The sequence below is a fragment of the Cnephaeus nilssonii genome (genome assembly GCF_951640355.1).
Source record: "Cnephaeus nilssonii genome assembly, chromosome: 12".
Taxonomy (NCBI): Eukaryota; Metazoa; Chordata; class Mammalia; order Chiroptera; family Vespertilionidae; genus Cnephaeus; species Cnephaeus nilssonii.
The window spans coordinates 62,720,026-62,739,831 of NC_137083.1; the positions used below are offsets into that span (position 1 = coordinate 62,720,026).

Here is a 19,806-nt window from a genome sequence, read left to right on the forward strand (position 1 = left end):
CCTTCAGTCCACAGGCCGACACTCTATCCACTGAGCCAAACTGGCTAGGGCTATTTTTTTTTAGCTTCTGAAGGTATAACAAATTCTGTAGACTGTATTAATGTAAATGTACAACTCAGTGAAATTTTTCGTATTTATATACAAGGTGTGGCAAAACATGTATATACTCGTAGACATTTACATATGCATATTTACATATATGAACGTATACATATATCCATGTAACCACCACCCAGATCAAGACATAAGCTTCCCTTGGGTGGGACACTGCTGTTTTGAAGTGAATATGCATCTACAACTTCTGGTCTTTGTATAACTCTGTTCAAGTTTTAAATTCCTGGAGGGAGAATCTGATTCTCAGAGGAAGGTCAAGGGGCAGAGTCATATATCAGAAACCTGGCCATTGGAGGCCTCCCATTTTGGTGCTAGTCCTGAACAAGGCAGGGTGGTCTTGAGCAAGGGAACCACTCCAGTTGGTGTCTAACTCGCTCATTTTGTAACCAGAACATGGGATCTTTTGTAATTGACCTTTCTTGTGATCTAATTGTCTTCCATAGAAACCTGTCCTTTGACTCAGAGGAAGAAGATCTTGGGGAGCTCCTCCAGCAATTTGGAGATCTTAAATATGTCCGCATTGTCTTACATCCAGACACAGAGCATTCTAAAGGTATTTGATGTCAGCTGGTCAGGCCCTAGACCATGGGCACTGAGGGGCTCACATTCAGCCCAAGTTTCTGTGGTCCATGGAAGCATCAAAGACATTCTGAGGTTGTCTTCTATGAGGTCAAATTCATGCAGCATATTTCATGCAGCTGCCAGCCATAATTTTGTCTAAGCTTTTTAAGCCCTCACTTATTTACTTTAGGGTAATGAATTCCATTTGTTGTTCTTTGAATTTCAAATGTGATAACATCTCATGGGTATTAATTATTCCACATTGCTTGACATAACTGGGATCTTTTTAGTTGCGTTTCTTAGAGATGGAAGATGATAGAAACTTTGTCGCAGTGGTAGCAGTCAGAAAGAGAACTATGTAAGAGGGGTTCTGCCTTAGATTTTTTTTCCCTAACGCTATTTCTTTGAGCTTCCAGGGTTGACTATTCCTCATTTCAGTATATTACTTTTCATAATCTTTGATTTCATCAATTGTAGTCATTCTCCTAAAGCAATGAATTCTTTTTTTATGTGTTTTTTTGTTGTTGTTGTTACTCCTCACCCAAGGATATTTTCCCATTGATTTTTTAAAATATATTTTTATTGATTTCATAGAGAAAGGGAGAGGGAGAGAGAGAAACATCAATGATGAGAGAGAATCATTGATTGGCTGCCTTCTGCACGCCCCACACTGGGGATCGAGCCCACAACCCAGGCATGTGCCCTTGGCCAGAATCGAACCTGGGACACTTCAGTCCACAGGCCAACACTCTGTCCACTGAGTCAAACCAGCTAGGGCTCCATTGATTCTTAAAGAGAGTGGAAGGAAGAGGGAGAGACAGAGAGAGAGAAACATCGATGTGAGAGACACATGGATTGGTTGCCTCCTACACACACCCTGACCAGGGCCCGGGGATCGAATCTGCAACCAAGGTACATGTCATTAACTAGATTAGAACCCCGGACCCTTCATTCTGTGGGCCAATGCTCTATCCGATTAGGGATCTCTCTTTTTTTTCTTTTTAATCCTCACCCGAGGATATTTTTTTCCATTGATTTTTAGACAGAGTGGAAGGGAAGGAGGAGGGAGGGAGGGAAGAAGAGATGGGAAGAGAGAGAGAGAGAGAGTGAGAAAGATTGGTTGGTTGCCTTCTGCACACATCCTGAACAGGGCTGAGTATTGAACCCACAGACATGGGACATGCCCTTGATTGGGATCGAACCCATGATCCTTTGGTCTGAGGGCTGGTGCTCTAACCACTGAGAAAACTGGCTAGGGAATTTAAAAAATATATCTATATTTTTATTGATTTCAGAAAAAAAGAAAGAGTGAGAGAGAGATAGAAACATCAATGATGAGAGAGAATCATCAATCATCCTGCATGCCTCCTACTGGGAATTGAGCCTGCAACCGCGCATGTGCCCTGACCCAGAATTGAACCATGAGCTCCTGATTCATAGGTTGATGCTCAATAACAACCACACTGGATGGGCAGTGAATACTTAATTCATTCTGATTCTTGATTCCTTTGCATTCTACCAAAAGCTATGAACCATTTCCTCAGAAAAAGGCCACTTCTGAGGTTTTGTGGGCTCCCTGGAGCCTATCCATGGATTGTTAACCTACTTTTTAAATCTTCTTATGAGCATTTTTGGGTTTTACTTGGCTAAAAAAGATGTACATAAGGCCTTATGATGGAAAGAAAATGGAACTGCTTCCTGGAGATTAATAATCTAATCCCAGCTAAACCATAGCCCAGCTGGGTGATTTTTGGCAAATCATTTAACCACTGTGGGCTTTTCTTATCTGTAAAATTAGTGTGTTCAACTAGAGTAATCACTTAAGGTGCCTTAAGCACTGATATTCAATTATACTTCTCTATTTCCAGTATGTTTTTCTAAAAATGGGCAACTGGAATTGCATAGAATGTTTAAAGTATGGTAGGATATTGCTTTAGTGTGATGTCTTTTGTCCCTTTTTGAGTGTGTGCTGTATTGGGTTGATATTTTCAGAATGTAGTGTACAGTTGACTTGCTTTAGTCTCTACCTTGGTCTGTTAATTTTAGTTGAGAGTTAATGATCTTAAGTATAGTTTTCATTCTTTTTTCTTTTTTAAAAAAAATATATTTTATCGATTTCTTACAGAGAGGAAAGGGGAGGGATAGAGAGTCAGAAAAAGGCCACACCTCCCACTGGGGATGTGCCCGCAACCAAGGTACATGCCCTTGACCGGAATCGAACCCAGGACCCTTCAGTCCGTAGGCCGACACTCTTTCCACTGAGCCAAACCAGTTAGAGCTCATTATTTTTTTCTTTCTTAATGCATGTCTTTCCCTAGCTCATAATTAAATTTTTCTGGCACTTTTTCTGCCTACTCATTCATACAGCTTTGGCCTCCTCCTCCAGTTTATCCCTGTCAGCAAGCCATTTCACTGCTTGGAAGAGCTGAATATTATCTGCAGACTTTTAGGGAAGTATTAAGACTGAATTCAGTACTGACCCTGGAAATTCCAATGATAAAATCCCTACCCATTCAAAGAGAAATACCCATTTTTTTCATATTGGACAAATAGAATAATCTGCCTATTAGAAACATTTCCTTCCCATATTTCTGTATTATTTGTTTCTTCATATGGAGCATTTATTAATGCCAGGCATTATGGTAGGTGCTAGGAATATGGGAACAGCCAAGAAACATGGCCCTTATTCCGGAAGCATCTAGTCTTTTTGTGAAGATGCCATCTGAATGGTGCTATAAATAGAGATGTGAGTGAAGGACTGGCAGGGTGGGACACTTGGCTCTGCCTGGAGGAGGCAGGAAAGATCTCACTAGATGGTGACCCTTGGGTTGGCCTGCCCATGTGTTCTTTCAGTGAGTCTGCTGCCATTCATTTTTTTTTCTTCCTTTTTTAAATTTTATTTATTAAATTGATTGGGGAGATATGGTCAACATGAACACATAGGTTTCAGGTGTGGGTTTCTGTGTTACAAGATCTGTGTATTGCACCGTGTGCCCACCACCCAAAGTAAAATCTTCTCCTGTCACCTTATATTAGGACCTCCTTCTCCCACCTACGAGTGAAATCATCTAGCTTTTTCTGACTCACTTATTTCATTTAGCATAATATTCTCAAGGTCCATCCATGTTGTTGCAACTGGCGCTATTTCACCCTTTCTTATGCCATTCATTCTTATAGGTGACAAAACATCACTCTCCCAGTGCAGAATACTAACAGAATATTATGAAACATATTTAAAAAAGGTGGTGGTTTTTAAATATCAATAACAGAAATTAGGATGGGCTAATTGACCCTGAGTCTAACCAGTGAGAGGGGTACCTGTGGAAATTCTGGGCTGTGAGTTGAGAATTGAGCTCATGGATTTCGGGTTCACTGCTGTATTCATTTGATAGAGGCCTGGGCCTTTTACTCCAAGAGGCAGGTGTCCCCATGTCTGATGCCTCCCAAGTAACAATGATGACAGTGAGATCTGTAATTAATTTCAGGGTTAAGTAGTTGCTGCCTCATTTTTTAAATCTTCTAATAGGCATGCAGTAAGCAATGCTGAATAAAATGGTAGGCTGGAATTTCTTGTGGATATTTGTTACTAAGGAGAGAGATGGTAAGACTAAAGGTCTAGGAGTATTGGAAAAGATGAAGGAAGTAATAAATTTCGTTGTGAGCAGTGTGCTATTTTATCAGTGCCTGACAGTGCCTGTCTCAACGGTATTTAACAAAAGGATGCTACCACCCCTTCCACTTGTGTCAGCCTCCCACCATTTGTGTGTTGTCTTTGGCTTCCTGGTGGGCCATGGGAGTTTAATTCTCACTTGAATTTTGTCTCTCTGTACAGGTTGTGCATTTGCTCAGTTCATGACTCAAGAAGCAGCTCAGAAATGCCTTGCAGCTGCTTCTGCAGAGACTGAGGTAAGGAAGACATTTCCTTTCCCCTGTAACCCAGGCAGTAGTAGCTCCTAGGGGCAACACCTGCTGTTTACGCAAAGCATTGTTATTATTATGTTGTCAATATGTAATAATAGTAAAGCTTACAGTTATTGGGCACTTAGTGTCTCAGAGGCACGCTCATTAGATAGGCACATGCATTGTCTTATCTAGTCCTTACATCAGCCCTATAGGGTTATATAAAGTTAGTATAATTATTATTCCTATTTTATAGGTGAGAACAGGTAGAAAGATGAACCTGCTATTTATTGATCACTATCTATATGTCAGCTTCTATCCTAGGCTGATAACATGAAAAATTGGAACAAGACAGGATTGGGCCATCTGTGAAGGGTAGTAAATGTTTGAGAAAGTGTGTGGATGATGGAGAATTTTTCTGTGTATTCCATAACCGAGTATAAGTTGTTGTGAGACACTTATCTTGTATTGCCATTGTCTGTTAAATTTTCTTGAGTAGAGATAACACTACCATTTCATTAGCTTTCTTTAGATTACTAAAAATTTGCCCATTTACACATCAGTTTCCTCAGTTTGGGCCTACTTTGGGCCTAATCATCTCACATAAAATAAATTATTTAGTCCTGACTGCCCTAAATACACACATGGCCTTTTGCACAGCTATAGTAAATACTGTTAGCTGGGCCACAATATCTTGGGGTTGGGTTCCATAGCTTAATTGGGGTCTGCTGTTTCCCTTTTCTTGCTGTTCCTTGTCAGTTGCTTAGTTTTTACTTGTTACATGTTTTAAGAGACAGGGTTGCAATCTGTTACAGGGTGGCGGGCTGAAATTGGATGGCCGGCAACTCAAGGTTGACTTGGCAGTGACCCGTGATGAGGCTGCAAAGCTCCGGACAAAGAAGGTGAAGAAGCCGACTGGAACCCGGAACCTCTACCTGGCCCGAGAAGGCTGTGAGTAGTGGATGGGAGACGTAAACCAGGCCTCTGAGAAGCTGGCCCTGTGCTGTGACAGTGACCCAGCAATATTTATGTTTGGGGGCATGTTTCACATTAAAACCCCAATGTCCTCAGTAGTAGTGTATTATTATTATTATTATTATTATTATTATTAATGTTTTCTGTTTCTGTTTAAAAAAATTTTTTTTATTTTAGAGAGGGAGGAAGGGAGAAAGAAAAGAGAAACATCGATGTAAGGGAGATACATCGATAGGTTGCCTCCTGTACACACCCTGACTGCGGATTAAACCTACAACCTAGATATGTGCCCTAAACCAGGAATTGAACCCGTGACCTTCCGGTGCATGGGACGATGCTCCAACCAACTGAGCCACACTGGCCAGGGCAGTAGTATTATATTATTATTTCACTTTAGTAGATGTGGCTTTCTGTTTGGAAACTTTCACCCAACTTGTAGATGAGCTAGTCTCGTCTTTTCTACCTGCTGGCCTTGAGACCTTTTCATCAGATATTGGCAGGGCAAAGAGGGAGGAAAAACTCAAGTTACCTTTGCTTCTTGTTATCATTTCTTTTAAAAAAAAAATTATTTTTATTGATTTCGGAGAGGAAGGGAGAGGGAGAGAGACAGAAACATCAGTGATGAGAGAATCACTGATCAGCTGCCTCCTGCACACCCCACACTGGGGATCAAGCCCACAACCTGGGCATGTGTCCTGACCGGGAATAGAACCGTGACCTCCTGGTTCATAGGTAGATGCTTGACCACTGAGCCACGCTGGCTGGGTGATTTATAATAAATGGTTTTCTGAAGGAGTGAAAATTATGACTAAAATTACTCTTTGGATTTAAAATGTGCAGAGTGCCTGTCTCTTAAAAAGATAATCAGAGCCCAAGCTGGTTTGGCTTAGTGGATAGAGTGTTGGCTTGTGGACTGAAGGGTTCTAGGTTCGATTCTGGTCAGGGGCACATGCCCGGGTTGCGGGCTCGATCCCCCAGTAGGGGACGTGCAGGAGGCAGCCAATAAATGATTCTCTCACATTAATGTTTCTATCTCTCTCTCCCTCTCCCTTCCTCTCTGAAATCAATTAAAGAAAAAAAAGATAATCAGAAATTAGCTTTAATTAAAAAAAAGAGAATTCCTCCCTCTAGGTCAGTGGTCGGCAAACTCATTAGTCAACAGAGCCAAATATCAACAGTACAACGATTGAAATTTCTTTTGAGAGCCAAATTTTTTAAACTTAAACTTCTTCTAATGCCACTTCTTCAAAATAGACTCGCCCAGGCCATGGTATTTTGTGGAAGAGCCACACTCAAGGGGCCAAAGAGCCGCATGTGGCTCGCGAGTTGCAGTTGGCCAACCACGGCTCTAGGTCATACAGTATTTGTCAGCCCACCTGCTGTACAACTGCCCAATGTGGACTGGTAATGGTAGGTCATTAGCGTTCGATACTAGGCCTCTATATGGTGATTTGGCTGTTTTCTGGGCTGGCTTATTTCACCACTTAGTAATGATCGATCCCCTAGTACAGTGGTCGGCAAACTCATTAGTCAGCAGAGCCAAATATCAACAGTACAACGATTGAAATTTCTTTTGAAAGCCAAATTTTTTAAACTTAAACTTCTTCTAACACCACTTCTTCAAAATAGACTCGCCTAGGCCGTGGTATTTTGTGGAAGAGCCACACTCAAGGGGCCAAAGAGCCGCATGTGGCTCGCAAGCCGCAGTTTGCCGACCACTGCCCTAGTACATGAGCAGTGAAATTCCAAGGGCCAGGGTACAGGTGGAGCAGTTTTGCATCCAAATGCCTAAAATGTACTTATTTTCAGAACTTCCTTTAGGTCTTTCCAGCTGGTATTGGGCATGTAGGGGAGGGAAGGAGAAGAGGAACGAAATTACAAACTATTCAGAGCAGCAGTCACCAACCGGTGGTCCGCGGACCACTGGTGGTCCATGAGGTCCGAAAGGTTGGCGATCGCTGATTCAGAGTATTAGTCCTTGAGAGCAGCTCTGAGCTAAAAAGTTAGCCCTGTAGCCTATTTCTGGCCCTACCCAAATGCCTCTATGTCCTGGCCAGCAAAGTCCTCTGGGCCCTGTACAAAGAGCTTGCATCATTCAAATCACATTCCTCTTGTTGCTCAGTGAAAATTCCCTTGCTGATGTCTTGGCCTTTTTCCCTCTTTCTGCAGTGATTCGTGCTGGGACGAAGGCTGCAGAGGGTGTGAGCGCTGCTGATATGGCCAAAAGAGAACGGGTGAGTAGGTTAGGTACCACCCTTCAGGTTCTGCATGACTTATAAATCAATAAGTAATAATTATTGAATGGTAGAGGTGTTCATCCAAGAGCCAAGTTTTGGTAACAGGCCATACTTAACACTGTTGTTGGAGAGAAAAAAGCACGCAGGTGAAACAGCAAATAACCCAAAGTTATCATAACATTAGCTCACCATTATATGCCATTAGAAGAACTGGATCTTATTCTTATTGTCCTAATGCTCAGCAGTAATGTCTGCTGAATAGTATGCTTAGAGATCGTGTAGTAGACACTTAGAGGCTAGGACTATGTATAATTAGGTGTCAGCGTAAATGCAGGATAACCTAGGAAAGGAAGTTCAGAGTAGGCTGGATTCAGTAGGGAAGAAGGTAGATGTGCGCCTTGAGATAGTTAAGATGTCCATTTTGGGGAGGAGGAGGAGGTCTCCAGATTATACAATCATTTTTGGAAAGCTCCATGTTATGAGAGTTTCTACTGCTGACTGATGCCCTTAAATTCCTCTGCTGCTTGGTAATGTTAGTTCCCAGTATCTTTTACTTTTGCCCACGTAGCTTACTTTCAGAGAGCTAAGCCAACCTAGAATTAGCTGTGGAACCTGAAAGTGCAGAAGATGGTGGACAGAGATGAGAATATAACGACAGTAGGAGGTAGTGTGTCTTTTGTGTAGTTTCCTATCTAGACTAGTGTTCTCAACCTTTTTGTTACTGAGCATCCGGAAACGATGGTATTTTAGGGGCATTGTATACCCTTTTCTGATCACATTGCAATAGTGACACATGTAATTTTCTCTTAGATGAATTTTTCTAGCAAAAAGCTCATAGATTATATGTATTATAATTCACAGCAGGCACAGCTTTTCTGGAAGAAAAATCAGACTGTTGAACTTAGGCCTCTTCAAATATCCCTTTACTGTTCATTTCCAGAGCATCCATTTTTTGTGTGATTTGTTAGTACCTTTGGCGAATAAGGAGCAGCAGGAATGAGAAGTCTTGATGAAAGAAAAAATATAACTTGAACCTTTTTTCTACTAATTTTTCTAATTTTAAAAACAAATCAGGAGAAGAATGCCATCTTTCATCTTAGAGACAGGCTGCCCTGGGTCGGTGTTTTGTGCAGCACAGTGGAGGCTGATGCTCTAGAAGCAGAAATTGTTTCTGTGGTCATGGACATTCCTTTGCCTAAGGGTGGCAGAGTAGAGACAAGACAGCATTCTCTCAAATAATCTTTAAAGAAATTCTATTTCCTTTTGGAAAGGCTAGATAGTTTGAGTTGGTGGGTAGATCAGGACTGGGCATAAATGTTAACTACAGTATTATTTATTTACTCTGGGCCAAGTTTTGAGGTCAGGATTTTATGTATATCTCCCCATTTTGGCCTTGCATCACTGCTGAGAAATTGACATTATACTAGTATTTTGATCTACAGTTGCACTTTGTAGGTGAAAAAATGTGGCTTAAAAAATTTCATGTAACTTCTCCAGTTAGGGCTGATTTCGAATTTGGTCTGATGCCATCCATGACTGTCCCACATGCCCACCATCTTGCCTGCTGATCCTTTCTTTCCCTGTGCTGGGATCGTACGGCTGCAGGGGGCGTGATTTCCCGCCTTTTCTCTATGTGCCTAGTTATTGGATGGGGTTGTGGTTCTTTCCTTTTGTAGAACTGTGAGCCTGCATTTTTAAAGGGTGGATTGGATTGTTAACAATTTTTTGTTCTTTCAGTTTGAGCTGCTGAAGCATCAGAAACTAAAGGACCAGAATATCTTTGTCTCCCGCACCAGGCTCTGCCTGCACAATCTCCCCAAGGCCGTGGATGACAAACAGCTCAGAAAGCTGCTGCTGAATGCCACTAGAGGGGAGAAGGGAGTGCGCATCAAGGAGGTGAGAGTTGGCCCTGTCCACTGAGAACTTTGGTCCTGGGTCAGATCGAGCATTTATTTTCAGGCTGTGGTACTAGCAGATTGACAGATTTTCTTCTGGACACATTGTCAGCAGACAGGGCTGACTTTGGCAGTTTTCATGCCTTTTTTTTCCTTTTTTCTAAGAACTGCCTTTCACATCTGACCAGATTGCAGTAGAATGTGAGGCAGTCTCTGCCCTAGTGAAGTACTTTAGCAAGCACTTATTGAATGCCTGCTGTGTGCTCAGCATTATGCCAGGTGCTGTAATGTTAATTTTCTTGCAGAGAAAATAATCTGTGTGCTTTGCTCTTTAGAAGAGCATTTTGCTATCCTTTAGGCTCCCAGCCTATGGTGAGAGTCCTCAGTGCCCTGTGGTGAGCACAGGGAGCTGCACGGGTCTTCAGCAGCTGTGCTGAACAACACTGCTCACCCCGACACGGTTAGACACTGTTTCCCGTTTGCCCCAAGCGCGCTTGCATCCCCCTGTCATAGTGCTTACTATTACAGTCATTTCTCCAACCAGACTGAGCTCTTTGAGGGCAGGTGTCATCTCATTGTTTCTAATGCTTGGCATAGCACCCGGCACATAGTAATCTATCGATCAGTATTTACTGAAAAAGTAACAAAGCCAGTGTTATGAATCTTCTGTGCTCTGTTTCATCCCCATAACTTTTCCTAATCCCTGAGAGCCTCACCAAAATGTATGGTATTGGTATTTGGGGAATTACGTGAGAGAATGTGAACATGCCACTCTTGGTAAAACTGTTCAAAGTGTTACTGGTATAGGGGTCAGTTGTGTAATTCCTCATATCAACATCCACAACACTTAAGTGTCTGCACATTTAAAACCTGTCATTTATAGAAACTTACGTGTTTTACAATATTTGCACGGTATTAAGTTTTTTCTTTAGTTCTTTCATATGTGTGAGTATAGTGTCTCAGCAAGAGAGTAAGCTTCTTGAGGACAGGAACCTCATTTTATGTTTTTCTTGATTTCCCTATAGTACATGGCACACAGTAGATACTGGACATACACCAAATGAGCATCCAAGTGTTCCTAATCCTAGACCTCTCCAAAATGAGAACTACAGCTTCTACGAGTGGTAGATGTGAACGATCAGTTTTCCCAAGATTCCTTGCTGTACCTCAGTGCCCCAGGATGCCTGTTACATTCAGCTTAAGGATTAGGGAAAGGCCACATCAGGGAGGATCTGAGTGCCAAGCAAAGACGGCTGAAGCTTCTTTTTGTATTTCTGAGACTGCATGTTGGGCAGGCTTCTCCCCATGCCTGAAATGCCTTTCTTATCTAAAGCCATCAGGCCTTCTTCCTTTCCTTCTTTAGTAATCTCTTTTCTTTTTTAAAAATATATTTTTATTGATTTCAGAGAGGAAGGGAGGGAGAGAGAGAGAGAAACATCAATGATGAGAACCATTGATCAGCTGCCTCCTGCACACCCCCCACTGGGGATCGAGTCCGCAACCCCGGCATATACCCTTGACTGGAATCGAACCCTTCAGTCCGCAGGCTGACACTCTATCCACTGAACCAAACCGGCCAGGGCAGTAATTTCTTTTCTGAGTGGTTTCTACAGTGATGAGCTCTAGCACTACATTTTATCCTCAGTGATAACTTAATATACAACTTCAGGTACCATAGACCTTTCACCTTGTATGTATTGTTAGTAGTTATTATAATTTTTTTCTTCGAGAGTTGATTTTATATGCATGCTTATTTGTAGGTCAGTGTTGATGTCTGTAAACTCTTAGAAAGCAAGAAAATATTTAATTTGCTTTGTGCTCTCAGTAGCTGTATTCTAATAAAACAGACATTCACAGTGTTATTTCAGTACAACTCTTGTGGTGGTGATCTAGCTGAAGAATCTGTCCTAATAACTGAATCTGTTAAGGTCCTCATCTTGTAATTACTGATTCTTTTCCTTGTTCTACTCATAGTGTAAGGTGATGCGAGACCTTAAAGGAGTTTATGGGAAAATTAAGGGTCAGTCCCTGGGCTACGCCTTTGCAGAGTTCCAGGAGCACGAGCATGCCCTGACTGCCCTACGCCACATCAACAACAACCCAGAAATCTATGGGCCTCAGAAGGTGAGCCTCATCCTGTGGGGAGAGCTGTTCCCCCTTTGGCAGAAAACCATTCCTCTCCTTTGTGTCCAGTGCTCTCTCAGACATTTGAATGATGGGAAAGAGTAGCAAGTCGATGGAGGCAATGAGCAGTGATTCAGGTAATAAGGTGATTGGCAGGAACTCTAAATTGTGTAGACTACCTACACCACGGGCCCCTTACCTTTAAGTAGAGTAAGTGAGCAGCCACCTCTGACTTGCAGAAAAGAGGGCAATGGTGGGAGACAACTCAGCTGATTGCACTCAGAGATTAAGAAATCGAATGAATGACATTCTGTCTCCTTCTGACACAGAGACCAATAGTGGAGTTCTCTTTGGAAGATCGAAGGAAGCTTAAAATAAAGGAACTGAGGATCCAGCGCAGCCAGGTACAGAACTGAAATGTTCTTTCTGTTTTTGTTATTTTTAAATTGTTGATCATAACACATAACTTACAGCTTACTGTTTTTAAATGTACACTTCAGTTAAAACAATTTTTAAAGGCCATATTTAAATTGCTGTTTTGTTCAGTTTGTGATCTGCCCCCTTGAAATAGGATTCTACCCCAGTAGCCTTTGTTACTCTTTACTCGTAGTTTCCCAGAACTCTCCAGGCCACCTCCTCTGCTGGCCTGTCTGTGAGAGCTCCACAGAAGGGAAAGGAAGGAGAGGAGAGAAACAGCCTGATATACTCCCAGTCAGCAGCTCTGTACAGTGCTCGGTGATGGTCCATATGTCAGAATTAATGGCCACGATTAAAGTTGTGCATTACCTGTAGATTTCAGCTGTCTCTTTCATAATTCTTCTTTCTTCTCAGATGGCTCCAGAAATGTGATGCCTGATAGTTTTGGTACTGTTTTTAATCCAGTGGGGTATAGAGGAAAGAACAGGGACTTTGGGAATGGGAATACTTATGCTCATACTCAGCCTCTGCTGCTTGCTGAGGTCCTTGGCAGGTTATTACCTCTGTCAGCTTCATTTTCTCGTTTGTGAAATGGGGTTAATAATGTCCACGCACATGGTTGATGAGGATTAAATGAGTTAATCCATGTAAGTTGTCTTGCATGTGCGTGGTCAGCACACAGTCAATACTCTCGCACCCATTTCCCCAGCCCCCGACATAGGACTGGACTATTCTTGATGCCAAAGCTCTTACCGCTGACCTCGCTGTTATACCCTAGCTTGCATATATATCAGACATTTGCAGTCTTTGTGATGGATAGTGTGAGCATGACCAGTAGAGGAGTAGGTTCAGTGCTTAACACAATGCCCTGGGTTGAAAACCTGTGATCTGGATCTTGTTCAAGGCAACTTTTTTATTCTGGGTTTATTTCCTGCCTTAAGCCATTGTTTCAGGAGGTGATTCTAAAGCTACTTTATTTGTGTCTTTTATCTCCATTAGGCTGTGAGTCCTGAAAGGTAGACACTATTCTCCCCATCTGTATGTGCCCTTACCACTTAGAAGCAGAGACGGCATATAACAGCACATAATAGATCTTTGTGTATCAATGTGCCTATCTCAACTTTTAAGGTGAAAGGACAAAACAATACAACATTGATTTCATGTGAAACTTCATTTTCTTTTTCCACTTTAGTGCAACATAAATATGTACCATCCTTGATGCCATACTTCTCATAGCATCTTTTTTTTTAGTATCTTTTTTTAATCTTCATTTATTCCTTCTCTAATGTTCTTTCCTTTTTTTAAAAAAAAAAAAATTTATTGATTTCATAGAGGAAGGGAGAGGGAGAGAAAGATAGAGAAACATCAATGATGAGAGAGAATCATTGATCGGCTGCCTCCTGCATGCCCCACATAGGGGATCAAGTCCACAACCTAGGGAATGTGCCTTGACTGGGAATCGAACTGTGACCTCCTGGTTCATAGGTTGATGCTCAACCACTGAGCCATACCGGCTGGGCTTTATTGATTTCTTAGAGAGAGAAACATCCATCAGTTGCCTTCCATATACGCCCCAACCAGGGATTGAACTCACAACCTGGGTATGTGCCCTGACTGGGAATCGATCCCACAACCTTTTTGGTGTATGGGAAGATGCTCCAACCAACTGAGCCATCCAGCCAGAGCTGTCTAAGAAAATCTTTATTTCTCTTTCACTTTTGAGGGATAATTACACTGGATACAGAAGGTTGGTGACTTCTTTACCACCCCCCCCCCCCAAAAAAAAAGGCCTTTAAATATTTTATGCTATTCTCTTCTTGTTTACATGGTTTCTGAAGAGAAATCCAATCTAATACTATCTTTGTTTCTCTGTAGGTAAGGGATCCCCCCTCCTTGGCTTCTTTCAAGAGTTTCCCTTTATCTTTGATTTTCTGTAGTTTGATATAATATGCCTAGGTGTCAATTTTTTGGTATTTGTCTTGTTGTGTTATTTGTTGAGCTCCCTGGATCTGTTTAGTGTCTGTTATTTATTTCAGAAAATTCTCGGTCCTTATTACTTCAAATATTTCTTCTGTTCCTTTCTTTCTTCTTCTGGTATTCCCATTATTTCACCTTTAATAATTCTCCCATGTTACTAGCTTTCCCCCGCCCCTCCACCCCACTGACTTTCAAGACTTGTGCATGCATGTACTTTCCCTCTGTTTCTGCTTATGGAAAGGAAAGTATTTATTTTGTGCCTCCACTCAGTAACCATGTGTTACTATATTAGGGCCTGTGAGCCACTTGTATTCACTTTCCTGTAGTCTCTACCTTTTGGTTGGAAGAATTCCTCTCTTTTCACCAAGCTCACCTAAAACTCCTCTTGTGCTGCGTGTTTCCAGCACATAAACCTCATCCAGAAACCAGGTGGTGTTCTCTTGTTTTATGCAGCAAAAAATGAAATCCAAGTCCACAACTGGTGAGCCCCAACAGGAGCCACCGGAGCTGAGAGAAGACCAGCAACAGAAAGCAGCTCAAAACCACACACAGGAGCAAAGCAAGGCCCCTCCAGAGCAGAAGGGGAAGGCGGGCTCTAGCTCATGGGCAGGATTCCAGACCAAGGCCGAAGTGGAGCAGGTGGAGTTACCTGATGGGAAGAAGAGAAGAAAGGTCCTGGCGTTACCCTCACACCGAGGACCCAAAATCAGGTGAGAGGCAGGATGACGGCGTAGAGCCGTGGATGGCTTCTGAGAGGGTTTGTTGTTGCTTAGCTCCTTTCCTCTCGTGGCTTTTGTTTGGGTGACAGGGATGTTCAGTGCTGCGCCCGTCCCAGAGCCCAAGCAGAGGTGTCAGTCCTGGACCACATGGAAGCCAGAACAGGACTGGAGAGGGGGCCTCAGAGGCTTTCACGCCATTTTCCTCCTTTTCTGAAGAGCTTCCTCCTGTCCAGATGGTCATCTGTCAGCTGAGGCCCACTTACTTGAGGTTCCCCTGCAGTTTCTGTTTGGGGCCTCAGATTAGTGCTATGAACAAAAGTTAATCTTCAAAAAAATATTTGTTAAATAAATGAAGTTTTTTTGAGATTCTCTTGAGGTTTTAAACCAAAACAAAAACCAAATGTACAAATGTTGAGCCTTAGGACATTCTGTTGCAATATCCCTTTTTAGAATGACTTGTCATGGGTTAGAAAAATCCAGTATAAGAAAAGGCATTTTATCTTCCTGGCTGAGAGAACCTCAGGAGTGCCAATTAGAGGAAGAACTCGGGGTGACCCGTGACTGTATTCTTTCAGGTTGCGGGACAAAGGCAAAGTGAAGTCTCTCCCTCCCAAAAAGCCAAAGCCCCAGATAAACCAGAGGAAGCAAGAGAAGCAGAAATTACCTCCCAAGCAGGTGAGTAGGGCACGAGGCTTTGGCATGACATGCTCTGCTGGGGCTGGCAGCTGCTTTTGTACCTTGATTAGTTGAAAAGGGCTTCTAAATTGCAACTACATGCAGGACTGCAGCTTTTTAGCGGATATTGAGGCACACAGTCCTAAAAGTGGGGAGAATAGGAAAATAAACCCCCACATATCAGTTACTGTGCTTCAGCAGTTATCCTGTTTTACCTGTCCTCCATACACGCTCCCTGCCCCCAGGGCAAACTCTACTTCACTTGTAAATGTGCCTTATGGGGAAATGTATATTGCTCAAAAAAATACTTCAGAAAGCATCTCCAACTGATCAGGACACACACACACTCTCACACACACACACACACACACAGCTATGATCACATCTAATGAGATTAACAAGAAGCCCTCAATGTCATCTAATACACAGCCCATATTAAAATGTCCCCAATTGCCTCAAAAATATTTTTTTATGGTTGGTTGGTATGAAGCAGCATTCAAAGTCTACATATTACATTTGGTTTTATATCTCTAAATTCTCCCCCTCCCCCCCAATAATATCCAGTCTTCCTTGTCAGCCCCCTTTTTTCCATGCTCTCAGTTTGTTGGAGAAACCAGGTCATTTGCCTTTTAGAATGTATTACATTTTAAGTTTATCTGCTTTGCTTCCTTATGATGTCATTTAAATTGTTTCTATAACACCCTATACTGTCTATACACTGGTAGCCATATCTAGAGGCTTGATTAGATTCAAGTTCAGTTTTCTTGGCAAAAGTATTTCATAGGTAATGCTGTATGCTTTCTGTTGCATCATATCATAAGGCATCTAATGTCTGGTTGCCTCATTTTTGGTGATGCTCAAACTCATCAGTAGGTTTAGGGATTGTCTACCTTATCCCTCCATTGGTAAAGTCCCCCACCAACCGCTCACCTGATGGTTTTAGCACCATTAAGGATTGCTGTCTAGATCCATGATTTCAATTTGGGTTGCAGAATGGTGATTTTCTAATTTTATCAATCCTTTGCTTTTTTTTTTTTTTTTTTTTTTTTTAGTAGAATTCTAGAAAAAAACTTTTCAACTTTTTGGTTACCATGATATACTATAGGAAAGACAGGATAAATGTTAGATATTTTTTTCTTTTTACCAGTTTTCAGAATAATGAGTTGATGTCCTATCAACCTCCTATGGTGACTAGAAAGATTTTATAGCATTATGAATTCCTGAGTTTTTGTATACTTGATGTGTTTCCATCAAATGCAGTCATACCTGTTAGGCCAGCAGAAACTTTGCCAGGTTGACCCCTGAGTCCTTGTGAGATAACCCTGTCTTTGTTATTGTCCTTGCTTTCTAGTACAATCAGATGTCCCAGCTCATCTTACATATTTCTTCCCTGGTCCTGGCATTAGCCATTTTTCCAAAGAACCCTACTTCCATTTAGGAGAGAATAGTAGTCCTAAGTTTTTGAACATTTGCGGTCAAGCTTTCTTTCTCCTTCCCTACTCTCTTTCTTTTAAGGGTATATGAAGCATTAGTTTCCCATCATCCTCAAAAAATCTCTTGTGTCTGGAAAGTCTCAGACCTATAAATACTGTCTTATAAAGCTCTGTCTCTGAAATCCAGTGTGCATTGCTCTTGGTGAGGGAAAGGGCAAGGGAAAGCATCCACACCTGGGCTGACTCACCTGTGAGGAGATTCAAGTGAGCGTTTGGAGTGGCCTCTGAAACACCTGAGCAATGTGTGCTCTTATGCATTCCTGGTCTGATTTCTTACCAATGGGTGATTCTTTGAGGGCTTTTCTCTGCAAGGGTCACTCTCTGGAAGTCCCCTCCTTTTGGTGGACAAGATCGCTATACTTCCTTATTTTTTCTCTTGGGTGGCCTTCGGGTAAGCTGATATTTACTGCTTGAAATTGACCATCTTTTGTTTTCTTACCTTTCATTTGTAGGTGCCTAAGAAAAAAGCTAAGGGAAATAAGACAGAAATTCGCTTCAACCAGCTGGTCGAACAATATAAGCAGAAATTATTGGGATCTTCTAAAGGAGTGCCTCTCGCAAAGAGAAGCAAGTGGTTTGACAGTTGATGCCAGCGGGCTGGATAAGAGCTGGATTGTGCGTTTCTTGGTAAAGCTCCCGGGCTCCTTCCCACCCCAGTGCCATTTACTGAGGGGAGGAACCCCCCGACGCACTGCCACTTCGTTGCGGGGGCTTCCTGGGCTGTGCTCATCTGGACTTTGTGTGGTTAGTTAACCATAAAGAGAAATATCAGAAAAACATTGTGATGCTTCTTGCTCATTATCCAGATTATCATGTGAAATTGTGTTTATAATTATTATCCATTTTAACTCTGTTTCTCAAATGGAAACAATTGTAAAATGCATTCTTGAGTGCTGAATTTTTAAGATGTATATTTTAAGTGTCTTCTGTAGATAAGATATTTTGTGACTATTTGAGTAACAGACTCTTATTTCTGATATATGTGAATCCTTTATTATTTATGAACATTTTTTATATCCCTAACTCTAATTCACTTACAGAGTCCTATACTGCAGGAATTGATTAAGAAAGAGCAGAGAAAAATGATTTCCAACCTAATCTCTGCGATGGGAGAAACTTGGAAAGTAATTGAGGGCAATGGGTCTGGCAGAGAGCAACATGTGATAATTATTTGCCAGATGAGTGGGTTATTGCTGGTAGTCGACAAAAAATCAGTTTGCAGTTGTCCACAGACACTAGCCTGGCTGGTGATAACCTGCATTTTCTCTCATCAAACGCCTCCTCCTGAGGACTTAGAGAGGTAAGCGGTGGCAGACAGAGCAGTGAGCTCGAGGCCTAGCCTCTAGCCTGACCAGCCTTTACCTAATGGATGGCCTTGAACCAGACAGACTCAGTGAGTCTTAGTTTCTTCATCTATGGGATGAGGAGTTCAACTAAAGGTTTTGCATGATCCTTCCCAGCTCTAAACTCTTTTTCTAATTCATTCTTATGCGTGTTCATATTCTTTCTCAATTTAACCTCAGTGAAGATAGAGATGACTTCCATTACTTTTCAGAATTTATGGTGTCACAAAAGCTGGGAGGGATAGTGAATATTAGAGGGTTGAGGTCCAAAAGGATCATAATAACCTGAAGGGATGAACTGAATCTGATAGGATGAAAATCACAGGGAGCATCATAAATTCCCTCCCTTGGTCCAAAAACCTTACTGCACAAGTTCTGGTGGGAGAGTTTGAGGCAGGTGATTTTGCACTGGAGAAACAACGTGGCTACCACAATGTAATAGGACTGTTGGGCTGTGTTAGTGGAAATGGGATGTCTCCGGTGAGTTGCTAGTTTTCTGAGCGACCAGACCACACCTGTAAGACATGTAATGATGAAGTTAGCCAAGGAAATAAAAATGTCAGATGGAAACTAAATTGATCATGAGTTGGTTGGTGTTGAAGTTGGTCATGGGTAAATAAAAGATTTGTTATACTATTATCTCTGCTTTTGTGAACATTTGAAGTTTTCCATAATAAAAAGTTAAAAGTCAGATGAGTAACCGGTACTGACCTTCTTGAGAATTCTTGCAGTGTATTAGCTGTTGGTAGAGCCTGGGAAGGGTATAAAGGGCAGATGAATGAAAGTCACAAGGAATCAGGTTTGGACTCAGTATCAGGAAGAGCTGTAATGCAGGTGGGGCCTGCAATGGGGCATGAGCCCCACCTCTGGAACAGCTAAGTGTGGGCGTAGTAATCGATGACGTTGTCCAGGGGATTCCAGTACCAGGCGACTGGGCTAAAGGAGGTGGTAAGTATCAGTCAGCTCATTATTATTTGGCCCCAAGGTGACCCAAGATATGTCTCACCTCAGGCCCTGAGGCCCCTTTCAAGAGAAAACCTGATCATTCTCTATGTCAGCGCTCGCCAACCTTTCAGACCTCACGGACCACCAGTGATCCGCGGACCACCGGTTAGCGACCGCTGCTCTATGTAGTATCCTTCATATACTTGGTCCTCAATAAGTCTGGGCCATGGTTGAGATGGTTTAGCTCCTGTTTAAACCCTCCAGTGGTTTTCATCTCACTTTTTAAAAAATTGCGATGTAATTGACATACATTATTACACCCCCACTACTTATTTCTTTTATAACTAGAAGTTTGTATCTTTTTACTCCACACATTTCACACACCACCCTCCCCCTACAACTACTAATCTGTTCTCTCTACCTATGAACTT

General features: G+C 42.1%; 1 protein-coding gene across 1 annotated transcript in view; it reads left to right on the plus strand.

Moving 5' to 3' along the window:
- RBM28 (RNA binding motif protein 28) overlaps positions 1–19,112 on the plus strand; it is a 34,475-nt gene extending 15,363 nt beyond the window's left edge. The window contains exons 10-19 of the mRNA XM_079785929.1: positions 558–667; positions 4,508–4,581; positions 5,391–5,526; positions 7,720–7,784; positions 9,525–9,683; positions 11,657–11,806; positions 12,136–12,210; positions 14,654–14,910; positions 15,495–15,594; positions 17,540–19,112. Of these exons, the coding sequence (XP_079642055.1) occupies positions 558–667; positions 4,508–4,581; positions 5,391–5,526; positions 7,720–7,784; positions 9,525–9,683; positions 11,657–11,806; positions 12,136–12,210; positions 14,654–14,910; positions 15,495–15,594; positions 17,540–17,674 (1,261 nt within the window). The 3' untranslated portion in view covers positions 17,675–19,112. The remainder of the gene's footprint in view (positions 1–557; positions 668–4,507; positions 4,582–5,390; positions 5,527–7,719; positions 7,785–9,524; positions 9,684–11,656; positions 11,807–12,135; positions 12,211–14,653; positions 14,911–15,494; positions 15,595–17,539) is intronic.
- Positions 19,113–19,806: the final 694 nt, after the last annotated feature.